The sequence below is a fragment of the Haliaeetus leucocephalus genome, unplaced genomic scaffold (assembly GCF_000737465.1).
Source record: "Haliaeetus leucocephalus isolate CR32 unplaced genomic scaffold, Haliaeetus_leucocephalus-4.0 Scaffold428, whole genome shotgun sequence".
NCBI lineage: Eukaryota > Metazoa > Chordata > Aves > Accipitriformes > Accipitridae > Haliaeetus > Haliaeetus leucocephalus.
In genome coordinates, this window is record NW_010972864.1 from 1,807,144 (window position 1) to 1,821,465 (window position 14,322).

The 14,322-nt window shown below is 36.8% G+C and overlaps 1 protein-coding gene across 3 annotated transcripts in view; it reads left to right on the forward strand.

Moving 5' to 3' along the window:
• Positions 1 to 14,322, forward strand: part of TTC39C (tetratricopeptide repeat domain 39C) — a 36,636-nt gene that overhangs the window by 342 nt on the left and 21,972 nt on the right. For 2 of the 3 annotated variants that reach the window (XM_010574337.1, XM_010574338.1), the window contains exons 2-4: positions 10,466 to 10,514; positions 12,036 to 12,164; positions 13,156 to 13,270. In XM_010574337.1, the coding sequence (XP_010572639.1) occupies positions 10,466 to 10,514; positions 12,036 to 12,164; positions 13,156 to 13,270 (293 nt within the window). Of the gene's footprint in view, positions 1 to 8,694; positions 8,791 to 10,465; positions 10,515 to 12,035; positions 12,165 to 13,155; positions 13,271 to 14,322 lie in introns of those variants that run through there. The other variant, XM_010574340.1, reaches the window with a different exon arrangement.

Here is a 14,322-nt window from a genome sequence, read left to right on the forward strand (position 1 = left end):
GGCCCTGGCCCGGCTCCTCGGAGCGGGGCGGGTTGGCGCCCGCGGTTGCCGCCTCGGTCTGCGCTGTGGTGGGGAGGGGGCACGCGTGCTTCGCCCTCCTGGCGCTGGGTGAGAGGCTGCGGATCCGCTTCGCTCGCGGCGTCGCTGTGGGGCGGCGTGCGGCTGCGGAGGGTGCCTGTCGCCCTGCCGAGGGGGTGGGCAAGGGCCGGGCAGGGGTCGGCGGGTCCCTCGGTGACACTGGCTGCCTTTCGCTAACGTGCGTGAGTGAACACACACGTGGGCCTGGAGAGGTTTCCTGGGGAGTTTCGCTCCGATGCTCGTATGTGATCCGATGGTGGTTTAAGCCCACAAAACAGATAGCGACAAAAGGTCCTTGAGCGCTACTGGGATTATCTCCAGGCTGTGAGATTATGTTCATAATCCCCACATACATCATGTCTACTCAACGCACTTGACATGTGCGTTAAAGTAGTCATCCGGTAGGAATGGCATTAACACAGCTGTGTAAGTCAGTCTTAAAGAAAAGATTGCCTATACCTGTCTTTGCTTTTTGTCTGAGGACTAATGCATTCCACCCAAGCTTGAGCTGCTGTAATTGCGCATACGTTCTAAATAATTAATACGTACTATACTGCTGTTGTCTGTACGATTAAAAAAGACTTTGATTGACTTAAAATAGCACTTCATAGTGATGGTGTACTTATGTACTTAAATCTTATTTACAAAAAGGATGTTTGGAGGTAGAGTGGGGGGAGCGAGACAAATTAAGAAAACTCCCCTTAATAATAATGGAATAATAACTTCACTGTGTACCTGCCACAGTCTACTACGAAACATGTCATTCTGTCTTTAGTATATACTGCTGTGTTACATACGCAGTACTGTTGTGTGGAACTAACTGGAATATTGCAGGTGGCAAGTAAGGTCCCCACTGTGCATTCCTGACATGCATAACACGCAGCTCACATTCATATGAAGTTGCACCCTATGAGTTACTTATTTCTTGAGTTTGTTGGAGTCGTCAGTGTTCTAGGTATCTAAGGAACCTGTTGGTTTTGGTTGCTTGTTTTGGTATTGCATTTTTTTTTTTTTAAGGTGGCAGTTAAGGAACACTTGATGAGGTTTCCTTTCCTCCACTTTTGGTTGTGTTGTGCTGTTGCTTTCTCGAAGTAGTCTAGGAATTCTAATATGTGATGCTTCTTATGTTGTATGGTAGTGCTAGGGACTAAAATTATTGAGATTCCCATTTTCAGAATGCAGTTTAATCGTCTCTTGAAAGGGTGACTAATGATCTCTTTTGCAAATTGTTCTCTTGGTTATCTAGAAGGTTTATTACTAAGGATTTCTTAGATGCAGAAACTTATCTGTTTTTTTTCCAGGTGTGGGCTTTTCTTTGTTTTTTATGAAGAAGTGCCTTTTAAGTTCAGTGTACTATTTGATCTTGGCCTTTAAGCGCTACCTGCAAGGAATAAATAAGAATTCCTTCATTAGATGAAGTGGTTTTATGATTCATGAATTGATAATCACTGCCTTAGTTTTTAAATGACTGTGAAAATCTCCAGCCCTGTCTACCTCATCCCCAAATTTGTAGCAGGGTTACACTTGCTGTGAACTAATAGACCTTTATTGAATTGCAAATTAGCTGTATGTTGAAACTTCGCATTAGACGTAGGAGAGAAGGTACAGCAAAGTATGCTTAACTTCCTATAAATTTGGATTTTGGTGAGGTTCCCCCCCCCCCCCCCCGCCCCCCAGCGGTTTTGGATTCTATACTTGTCCTGGATGCATTCTTCCTACAAGGACTTAAGTAATGCTGTTACGTGTTTCTTTGCATACAGTCTTAAATGAGTATATTTTTGTTGGTGTATGGTTGAAATTATGAAATAGAACCCATCCTAAATGGGACTGGTAAGCCAAATGAGCAGCTTTTGGGAGCTCTCCATAATTTAATATGGATGTTTGTAATTTGCAGCACTAGAGTTCAAAGATGTCTGGTGTAAATGCAGCTTTTTGAACTTGATGCGATTGTGTGTTGTCTGTATTTCAAGTAACCTTTCTTAAAAGAAAGTGTTAATTCTAGACTACTGCCTATGCTGATAGTTTAGCTTTGTTTCAGAAGCTTAACAGTTATCAGCTGAATCCTAGAAGTGAAGGGAGGAATGGAAATTTTTTTCTTATGGAAACTGTTTAAGAACCTATGAGACTATTTGGAAACTCAATTATTCAGCAAAACTTCAGTTTCATTAGCCACATCATTTAAACCACTTAAAACTGTTTCTTAGAAACTACTGGTTTTGCTTCTGCTTTTTATTACTTTAATTTTTTCTTCATTTGCCACCTGAAGGATCCTGTGAAAAATTTATTCAAATCAATATTGGTGTCTTTATGGGACAGTAGACAGCCTTGATGAGCCTCAGGACAGCTGCCATTCCAAAGCAAGCAGAACAAGCAGAATCTGTTTCTTTCTTTGCTATTCTGCATTTTTGCATCTTCCAGAACGCTGGCTGATGAGCCCAAAATCAGTTATATTTGAAAGCTGGTCATAATGCAGTCCTTGCGGAAACCACGGTAGAAATGGCAGCTGTGTTTTGCATGTATAACCATACCAGTAAAGCCTTGTCTTTGAAGAGTGGTGGTACTTTGAAGTTATGGGCTATAGAACCATTGTTTCTGCATTGGGCATGGGAGAATAGTACTTTGTCTTTTGGTGTTTAGAGCTCTTAGATATATATATTTAGAACCTGAAGAAGTCAGATGAACATGTCTGTTTTGTGTCAGATACAACATGTAGTTGGAACTGCATTGACTTACCACTATAAAGCAGTTAATGATTTGTCAGGTGTAGTTTGTGACTTGTTTTGCTTTAAATTGTGCTTGAGGGAAGATACCAGGGATTGAAAAATCATCTGCAAGTAGCATCAACATCTGCATATGCTTTTTCATAAGCTTATATTTTTTAAGAAATCCAGATGCTCCACCTGCTAGTGGTGACATTTTGAACATGAATCAAATACCAGTGGATGTAATATTTTCATAAATCTGCAACAGCCAGCACCACTGTCTTTAATGGTTGTAGCTGTGTCAGGTTTCCACAGTGCTAACTCATATTTGAAACTGTCAGGTATCAATCTTTCTATTCAGCTTGAACAATGCTGACACCATCCCAGTTCTCATTGGTTTAAACTTTGAGTACCTATGAAAGCCGCAAGAGGTGTGGAGGCTAATCAAGGACATAGGCATTGGAGATGGAGCCCACAATCAGCCTGTTGGATGGTGTCATTTTGGGGAACCACCCTGACACTAGCAAGAAAGCTGGGATTGGAGTGTTCTTTTTCCCCTTCTAGCTTTGTGGATTACTAAACATTTAAGAAAAGAAGAAACTGTCAAAAGACCTTTTTTTTGCTGATTCTTCACTTCCTAAGAGCATTTGCAATTCAGAAATGATTTAAAAACTTCCTCCAGCTAAGAGGAGAGAAGACAGCATCAAATAAAATCAGGAGCTTTTTAGCTGAATGTTGACTCACAACACAAAGCATAAGATCAGGGATATTATCTTAGAAGAAATCCAACAATCTTCTATCTCCTACCAGGGAAATGTTTGACTCTGCATGAATGAATCTTACTTCTGGGAAGGCTTGATAAAGTTTTCAACTTGAATCTGAATGAAAAGAGAAGTGGTACAAGATGAATAAGTAAAATGTATATAATAAGGTCCTCTCCAAAGAAGAAAATGAAGATGATGTAGAGAAGATGTGTAAAGATTTAAAGAATGGGGCCAGTGTAGGAAAACATGCTGTACAACCTGCTAGGGTAAAGCAGAACATGGAGAAGAATGGAAAGTTGGAGCAAATGGAAAAGTGAGAAAAAAGCTTAGTATGGTTACTTTAAAAACCTGGAATTTTTAAAGTTAAGATGTGTTACAGTATACGTACTAATAGACATACAAACTTCAGTAATGGACCAGAAATTCCATTGTGGGTAGGTGTTTGAACCTAGTATTACCAATTTAGAACGGTGTCTGTGGCTCGAAATACTTTTGACCCAAATACAAGTTGAGACAAGGTGACATTAAGCCAGCATTGATCAGCAGGTAGATTATGGCCCATGTATGGGCAGTCTAACCACTGTTGAAATTCTTGTTTATGGAGCTCAGCAAAGGAACCTTAAGAACAAAAATAAAGTGATTTAGTAGATGTTTTGGTAGCTTCTCTAGATAAGGACAGCAGGGTGGGAACTGACGTGAATGAGTTGGGAGAAGGATGATGGCATCTTGATTGGCAGTGTGGGAATAAGCCATGAGTGCCCTGGTAGCAACCGTGTGCGCTTTTGTTTATTGCAGTGATAGGCAGAGAACAGCTGCTAGATGGGTGTATAGAAAGGAGACTTATGTATGAGGGAAGTGATTTTTAGCAGCAGTATTCTAAACGTGTAATAAATGTGTATCTTAGTGAGGTAAGATTTCATTGCTCAAGGCTAGGCAGAGCACGTTGTAGTAATAGTGATGCACATAAAACCAGCATCAGTTTTCCAGTTATGTGGCTAGATTAGAAAAACTTTGTGTTCTGCAGCTTAAATCTTCAAGACCTGGGTATGTAGAGATGATCACATTGAATGTGATGCTTAGTTTTGTGGCCTTCATGACAGAGACAGGTGTTGTTGCCAAAAGAAGTGGTAAAAAGGGTGGAGGGAGGTTGAGACATCCGTTTGGCATACAGAGCAAAATCTGGTGTCTAGAAGTCCAAGGGAAGATGACAGAAAGCTAAACAAAAATCTGAGTTTATAACTTGGAAGTTAGAAGTCAGATTTGGTGGAGGTGGCAGAAGTGTGATAGTAAGCAGATCTTATTTTAACACTGAAGTTAACTCTGTGAAAGATACAGATATTGTAAAGACTTTTCACTCTTCCTAGTGTACCCATTCTTTGATCTCATATTTCTAGTAAATTATTTCAGGCTATTGTGATGGGATAGATAGGTTTTTGTTTTAATATACTTCAGGAGCTCAGAGATGTTAAGAAGTTATGTGATGTCAGTTAAGCTGCTATAGTTTGTCCTGGAAAGTAATTTTGGTCAGGTTAGTTGAACCTGTGGTGGAAAAAGATTTTGCAAAAGTCCATAATTCTTACGGATTAAGAGTGTGCGATTGGACAGTTAGTACAAATCAGCTAATATGTTATAACCAGCTTGTCTCTCAGCTTTGTAACTACTTTTCAAAGTAAAGGTGCAATTTAAAATGCTTCTCAATTCCCGGTGTTTTGATATTCTTGTGCATCTAACCCTAACAGCCTGAAGTTAGAGCAAAACAATCCCCCATTAGTTTGTGGAAGGACAGAACAAATCAGGTAAAAACTGGGTGGGACAGGGCCCCAGAATTACTCTTTTTATATTCCTGAATTTCTCTTTTGGTTGTGTATTTCTAGTGCAAATAGAAGTGTATGCTAAGAGCTCATTTAACGATTAAAACAAATTTGGGCTGATTGTTAAACATCAACTAAACCTAGATCTGACATTTGAAGTTCTTAATGTGTCTTAATACTGTAATGCTTTTATGACACTTATATTTCCTTAGCTATTTCGTATACCAATATTGGATGAGATGTGTACTTGTGTAAAGATCTGTCTTATGTTTGTAGTCTCACAAATAATTTTTGGAATATATTTTAGAATAATCTGTGATGGAATAATGACCAAAGGATTTGTATGTTGTTGCAGTAAATTTCTTACCTTTATATGTAGGTTATATGTATTTCTGCTTGTTTTAAAGTATTCAGTATCTGCTTCTATATTTATCTGTAAACTTAAATGAATTTTTAATTTTTCATTACACTTTACTCTCCCACTTTGGAGGAAAATAATTTGTTTTGTTTCAACTTCAGCATCACTATTAGTGTGATGATTCTTAGTGGACCATGGTTAAAGTAGCGGTGCCTAGGAAAGCAGGGAGGAAGTGTTGGTGGGTTAATTACATTACTTAAATTTAAACCTGAGCCTAGGCTGTAGTAGCTCTAGAAATTGATGTATTTGGCAGCAAAATACTATGGCGGAAATGGCTGTTAAAAAAAAAAAAAAGAAAATGCTGATAAGTAATTGATTTTTCTTTTGATGTGCTTCAATTCTGATTTATTTTCTTATGGTAAAATTGGGCTGCATTATCTCAGCCTTATTAAACCAAGGCTTAAAACTCCTGAATGTTATCATCATATGTGAAAATGGGGCATGGCAAACACCTTTCTTCTGAAAGTGAATTAACATCTTAAAGGTATGCTATGAAATGAGGTGAATTAGTCAGGGTTTATTGGGAGAAGCAATGTCTGATATAACACCAGTTTATATACCTGGAAGAAAGTCTACTTCAGTGCTCTTGAGCTTATGACTTATGTTTAGTTATACATACCAACTGTATTGACATCTACAACCTACTGCGTATCTTGTAGAAATGGTGTTAATAGCACAGTTTCTTATAATGAAGAGATCTTCTGAGTCCTAGTTTGATAGGTGAGGTGCAAACAGTATTTTACAAAATATGTCTGGAGACTGAATTTTTCTTCATCTCTGAGCTAATTAAAAGTCTTGAGATTTTTCTTTACTTAATGGAGGTTATGGCTTCAAAGTAGTGAGGAAAACTTGGGTTGTTGCAGTGTCCCAGTGTTCATTTGTGTTCAGTTCCATAAATCCTGTCAACATCAATATGGCCATTGGTTTGCTGTTAGTAGTTTCTCAAGTGCTGCCTCATTTTTCTGTATCTTAACAACTTTTTGGAACTTGTCAAAAGATGTAAAATCGTGTCTGATGCTGAAGGTCACTTATAAGTAAGAGTTTGAGCCAAGGGTTATTTTCATGGAATTGTGCTTTGCTCAGAAACTTACTGTCATCATTACTCATGCCTTAGTGTTTATTGGGATAGTACTGTGCCATTGCAAACCTTTTCCCTAGCTCTTGAGGAAAAGATAACCCTAAACTGTTGAAGAATTTATCAATCAACATAATATTTGCAGAAACTGAGCACTAAACATGATTGTTGTTTAAAATGGATTTTAAATGCTGAAATTACCTTAAAAAGGATCTTGCATAAAGCTGCAACTATATAGTCTCTATCCAGTGACTTACATAGGCATGTGGTAGAAGCATTCCTTATTTTGTTTAGCGACGACACAAACTCTGTGTGAGGAGCTCCTGCAGTAGAGGTTTCATGTTTTGTTTGCCAAACTCCATGGTCTCAACGGAAGCATCTCCCAGGCATACTATAATATTATGCATTATGTTTTCTTGCTTCAGGGTCCTTATGTGTTACAGCCTGTATTGCTGTAATGGCAATGCTTTTTATAGATTGAGTGACTGAAAATTAAAGAGAATTAATCTGCAACATTTTACTTCATGTATTACAGCTAGTGATAATTTCAGAAGAGTGATGTGGCGCTCAAGTTTTTTGTTGTCCCCTCTGATCATGGGGGATGAATTGTAAACAAAGTGAGCTGTGAGTGTCAGAGTGCAAGTGGGCAAGCAGTTTTGAAAGATCAGTTGAAAATATAAATATTTTGGGGAAAAAAACTTCTCAGTTTTACTTGGACAAATATACATAAAAATACTTGGACAAATTTTCATTGCTTGCAGTAAGTGCTTCAGTGTCTTTAGTAATCTTGGAAGAGCAGTTGGCTCTCACCTGTAACTAGCTGCCTCATTTTTTAACATTGTATTAAAATTTACCAAAAAGAAATATAAAGGCTTTCAAAATGTGTATTTAAACATTGCTACACATACATATGCGCACACTTAACAGGCTTTTAAAATCCTGAAAAGAAAACCAAATTTTTAAAACTGTTTGAATAACATGCCTGAATTAGCATATATATTGAGCTGCTGAAACAGCATATATATGCTCTTTGATTCTCAACTGTATTCCTGTTTACTCAGTTTTAGTGGTTTCACTCCCAAACATGACCATTATTCAAGTTGCTCTATTTGAAAATATTGTTCCCATAGACAGGGAATCAGTTTACTGCTAAAGCTGATGTATTTTATTTTTTTTTAAAGCTTCGGTAACTATTTCTACAACAGGAGGATCTTTTTTTATAAATTCATAGAAAATGAAAAGTAGTCTAGAACTTAAAAATGTTTTCATATGCAACACTTTTACCATTTATTCTATAATTCCACAGTATTTGATTTGTATTTATGTTTTGCTGATAAAACTCGCATCTTTCTTGCCACGTCCTAAGGAATGCCTGGATGCTACTTTCTTCTGAAAGCCAAATGCATATGTTGCTAGCTTATTTGATTTGCTTATGCATGTTTCGGGGGGGGAGGGCGGAACACCTCAAAATTTTGGTCCTGTTGTGTGGAGTTTTAATAAGAGTGTAATACTTACCAAATTTACAAGTACATTTTTTACAGGTGTTCTGATGCTCGAATTTTAGTTACTCCATCGAAATAACTTTGGATCCATGTGTGGTAGTGACATAACATTGTCCGTGTGGATGGAAACTTAATATTCAGGAAGTGAGTTCTAAGGATCATCTTGAGAAGTGCAGACCTAATTAACTATTACTTGTGTCATGTATTTTTATTTTTCTGGTTATAGTCAAACACTGTTGTGGTTGGCTACTTTTCATTCACTCTGATAAACAATCTTTCTCTGACAGTTTTCCGTTCTGAACGGCCTTCAGTATGAAAGATTGATTATCTAGAGATGCCTGCCCGGTTGCCTCCCCGGAACTGCTTTCTGTGTATGTAGATCAAAGGAAGTTAGAAAATGAAATATTTGGTTTATTTTTGAGCTTCCTGGAAAGTGTGATGTAAGTACAACTTTGTGCATAAGGATATAAGCATAAAAATTTCTTGTGCTGATCTGTTCTGCAGCTTTAGATCCATTGGGTGTCGATAATGCAGTAGGTGTGACCTTGAAATGCATGGTGAAGGTTATGTGCTGTGGACTATGGTGATAAGACTGGCTGCTGAATGGGTCCCACATGCCTCAGGGGTTGAAAAGTGGATTATGAGATAGCCATGTGCACTCTGCAGCAGGAGTTCATGCTGAAAGTGCCAGCTGCAGCAAGTATAACTTGTGTAGCTGATTGCTGCTGCTCTGTGTAACACAGCTGTTGGTAGAGAACAGTCCAGGTACTGAATAGCAGAGGCATTTACTGGCAGCTGTTCTTTGTTGGCCTGCCAACAAAGGGGAAAATACCTAACCTGTTTTTCTTTTGAAAAAATAATGAAAAATGTGGCAAGTTATGTTGATCTTACATTTATATGTACATCCAGAATTGAGCGATGTATATAAAAAGGGAAAGTTTTTCTAACTTGCTTTGTTTATCTTCCCTGTTTTTCTTTCTTTTTCTTCTTGTTCACATCCTTGCTTTTAGATATTTATGCTAAATCAAAAAGTGAGAAAAGGTGGTGGTGGGGAATAGATGGGTACCTTTTTAAAATTTATTTTAAAATAACAAACCCTTATATTTTAATATGGGTTTATTACTGGAAATTTGTGTTGTAATAAATGATATACTACTTTCTCCATGTTTTTCAAGTGCCTGTCCTATTTTAAAACTCTAATCTGATGCTTGCAGAGTTAAGCTGGAAACAGCATAAGTACTATACTATAGCAACATATGTACCTGTAGCATAAATGTTACCTCTTCTTAAATCCTGGAAGTCAGTGTTTTTATATAACCTGGCAACCCACTGCTGAACAGTGTGGATCAGTAGTACTGCTGAGATCCTGAAATTTTATTTGTTTTTAAGTGCCTTCTGTTTGACATTACTGGAGCCTCATGGTCTGTGTGACTACGGTAGTCCTGAACCTTGAAACCTGTCCCGTATATTACTAAGATTTTGCTTGCCTGCATTTTTTTGATCTTGCAGTTAACTTTGCCCTTTTGGAATACCCCTGCAAACAGAGTAGGTGAAGCATCTTAAAATTTTTCCACATGGTATAGTAAGATATGTATCCTGGACTTGAAACAAAGCAGCTATAAAACCATAAGCCTTGTAAGAGCTTTGTATTTCCAACAACTTATGTTATGTGGCATATGCATGTTTTTTTAAAATTCAGGTAGATTAACTTAAATTTATGGGAACAGGGAGAAGTGGAATCTCTTAATAGAACCAGTTAACATTTGTCTGCTAGGTCAAAATTGTAGTGATGGATCACAAGAGAAGAGTAGAATTAGCAGACTTTTAATTTTCTTCTCCTCTTCTCTTACTTTTTTTTGACCTGCACTGAATGTATTTTGATGGCAGTGGTTTCTCTTAAATTATTTTAAGATATATGCAGCTTAGTAAAACTGATGAAGCTTTTGGCTTTCTGTTTCCCTTATATCTTGCAGAATGATATGTTTGTTTGTAGCTTGATACAAAACCACCATGATTTATTTACAGATGTATAAGTTAAAATCAAGAAATGCAATATTATTTTTTATGATAGGAAATAGGTGCAAAAATAGTAACAACATTTTGTTTTCTTTACAGAAACCATAGTCCATTAATGAGTTTTGGAGCCAGTTTTGTCAGTTTTTTGGTGAGTAGACAAGAGCAGAGACTATACATCTCTTTCTCTTGTGGTTAATGTTTGTATGTACACGCATGTGTTCATAAAGTTGGATACTCTAATTTGTTTCTTTTTATGAGACTTAATTTTTTTCAAATTTTTAGAGTAAATGTAGCTAGAAAACAAGTCATGTTATATAAAACTTGTTTACTCATGTGGTTTAAATAGAAAGTAAAGGTTCTGTGATTCAGCTTCTCAAATGTATGAAATATTTATGTGTTCCATTAAAAAAGCCATAATAAAACCATCTCTTAAATGAGTAGTAGAGGTATTATTAAAATAACACTCATAAATACCATCTTCTTGATAGCTTTTGGTATTGAAAATTTCTCCGTCCACACTGCTGGGGGAAAGTTGTTAATTCAATCCATTCACATTGCTTCCTTTTTGAGTATATGAGAACTGAGAATATTGACTGACTGAAGAGTTGTAATGAGCAAGTTAGGTCTGTTAAATGCCTCCTTTTTTTTTTAATGTATTAAAAGTGAGAATATCTTATATAAAAACTGAGCAGGTGTATTAGAAAATGTTTGGATCTTGTTTTTTAGACTGTCCTTATTCTGACTTTGCTGCTTAATCTTAGATCGCACCAGAAATTATCTATGGTAATACTCTTTTTAAAAACAGAATTTATTACAATATGCCAGAAATAGATAAGTTGTAAATGAAATTAATTTGAATTATCTCTAGTGTCTGTAGACTATGCAATATGGAAAAATATATTGGTTAGGAAATCTCCTGGGGCATATGCTTGCTTTTAAGTCAGTGCAGAGGAGAAAGGAAAGAGGGAGAATCTCTCAGGCTTGCTTATCTGAATTGATGTGCTGAACCAGTGTAACATCACAGTGCAGCATCAGTGGATCTTGAAAATATCTTGCTTAGCTACTGTTCTAAACATAGCAGCAGCACTTTGTGTGCCTGTGTCATTCAGAGCTTTTGTTTAATAAAGCATCAAGAAAAGAAGTTACTTGTCCTGAAATTCTTTCTAAATTGGTTCAGCAGTAGTTGGATGCATTTTTTTTCTTCCTATATATGTAGAAATTGTGGTTATTTTGAAAAATGCAATAGCTGTTATTTGTTATTGACTTTGGAGGCCTGCTATTTATATGGATGAATTATATAAAAGCAGTATCTGCACAGATGTGAATAATGTCATACATAACAATAACTGAAAATTAATTTATATGAATTCTTATTCCCCTTAACGTAATGTGAAAGCGCATTCAGTTTGACTGCATATGAAGCTTTAAGACAAAGGGTAGGACTTAGTATGTTCTGATTTGTCTTGAAATTTTGGTAAAGCACTCTCAAATCTCTAGCTTGGTGTTTCTGTGTAGAAGTATGTGTACTGATGTGTGTGTGTATTAATACTTTTTTTTTAAAGTAAATTTTATTGCCAAGTCTTTATGAAAACTTTTACTATCCCATAGCTTTTGTAGAAATAAAAATATTTGTGATTTTCATCATTCAGATCTGTTTGTGTTTTGGTAGAATGCCATGATGACATTTGAAGAAGAGAAAATGCAGCTGGCGTGTGATGACTTAAAGGCTACAGAGAAACTTTGTGAAAGTGAAGAAGCTGGAGTTATAGAAACAATCAAGAATAAAATTAAAAAGAATGTAAGAATATTATTTGTAAAATATGGGATTGTATATTCAATAAATATTTCTGGAAACTTCCTTTCTGTCACCTTTGTGTTTTGAATAGGTGATTTTTCATATGTGAAGAGCAGTTGAGATTAATAATAAGTTTAGAAATTAAGTCAAATGTTCTGCTTGGACTTCCTAATTATAAAATACTCAAGAGTCAGGTAATTCCTCTTCTAAAGCAGCAGGTTGTATTGATGTTAGCAATTACTTTCTTAAGGCCTCAAATTAGTGATCTACTAAAATTATTTCAGGAAGCTTGTAGCCTGTCTAATTCAAGCTAACTTTAATTCATACATGCTCTCATAATATTCAAAAGTTGTGATGTTGAGGCTGCATAGTGCTGTGTGCCAGGCATTCCTAGGGAATTTTCCTTCCTGTTTTAGGTGTTTCATTCTAAATAGTGAAGGAAGAATAAAGCATGCAGATTGAGAACTAGTTAAAGTAGTAGTATAGAAATGTCCAGTGAGTGACGTGCCTAGTGTGACATAGCAGATCTACAGCAGAAGAAGAAGCTATTTCTCTTCAATATTTAGTTTACTTGGTGAAAAGTATTGAATCTTACATACTTAACTCTGCTCTTCAGAGGCACTGTATTTTCCCTGCCACTTTTCATATACCCTTGTCTGGGCTCTTCCTATCTAACACCTTTTAGTTGTATGTCTGATGCATTTAGTAGTAATTAAATGAAATTTAAATCTGTTCTGAGTATTTGTAGAATCTTAAGAAAAATAGTTGATAGTATATGTGTAAGATTTCCCTGTTTATTTAGTAGGATGTTACTTGATGACCTGTCAAAGAAATTTTAGCATAGTTTTGCACTTCAAAATGCTGAGTCAATTTAGTAGCAATACTACCACTTGCAGTTAATTTTGGATTTTTTTAAGTTGTCAGATTTAGACTAGTATTCTGTATTATTTTTGTTAACATTTTTCTGTGTTCTCTGTTTGTATATTCCAAACAGGTTGATGGACGAAAATCCACTCTATCCATGATAGATCGTCTACAAAGACAAATAATTGTAGCAGACTGTCAAGTCTACTTGGCTGTGCTCTCATTTGTAAAACAAGAGTTATCAGGTGTGCTGTGGCTTTAATGTTTAGATATATTTTTTGCATGATATCCTTTTAATAAAGCTTGATCATAAAGTGGCAATGTGACTATCAGTAAAGATGATTGTTTTGTAAGAAAGAGCACAGTTCCATTTGAAACATTCCAAGATTGGTACACTAGCAGAGGTATTGTTCTAACTTTGTGTAGGTAGTAGTATCATAAAATAAGATGACTTGGATTGCTACAGATTACAGCTTTCTGCTTTTTTCATACCAATAATCATATTCAACTGTTTCCTGTTAGATAGGTTGGAATCCTTTGCTTGTTCCCATAGAGGCATTTGAGGAGTTGGTACGAAGATGGGTAGCATCCGTGTGCTTCGTGTGGCCTGCAAGATAAAAGAGGCTGTTAAGTCCAGGCCACCAGGAAAATCCTAATGTCCCATATGCATTATGTTCATCACAGCTCAGGGAGGTGACAGACTGCCAGTGAAAGTAATTTTAAATCAAGTGTGTTGAAGATGGAACTGCCAAATCAGTTCTTCTCTGGTCACCAAAGTGCATCCTTGCATGCCAGAAAGGTTCATCCTGTCCTATTGAATACAAACCTACTCATCTCGGCTGCAAAGCTGTTTCTAATGTTCTCTTGCATTCCTGGATCTCTTGCATAATCTTAAAACATGCCTTCATCCGTGAGTTTATAGAAAATATGGTCAAGGTCATATACGCAAAGTGAGCGTATTCCCAGGTTCCTACGAAATCAATGAAGACCAAGAGATGGCAGTCAGACTAGATTATCATTGAAAACCCTGCTGATCAGGTGAAAGTAATCAGGGAAGTAACATTTGGATTATTTAAAATAACACTTAAGATTTCAGTGAAGGACATAATGCTTTCGTTTCTTCCAAGCCATGGCATCAAGAATGTGTTTGGTTCTAGGTAGCAGAAATTCAGGTGGTATTTCTGTCTGCTGTGTGTGTAGTACTGCAGAAAGGTTTTCTCAGTATTTTTGATGCAGTTCTGGGGTTTTGTTTGTGGGGTCCCCCCGCGCTCCCCCCCCCCCCCCCCCGACCCGTTCC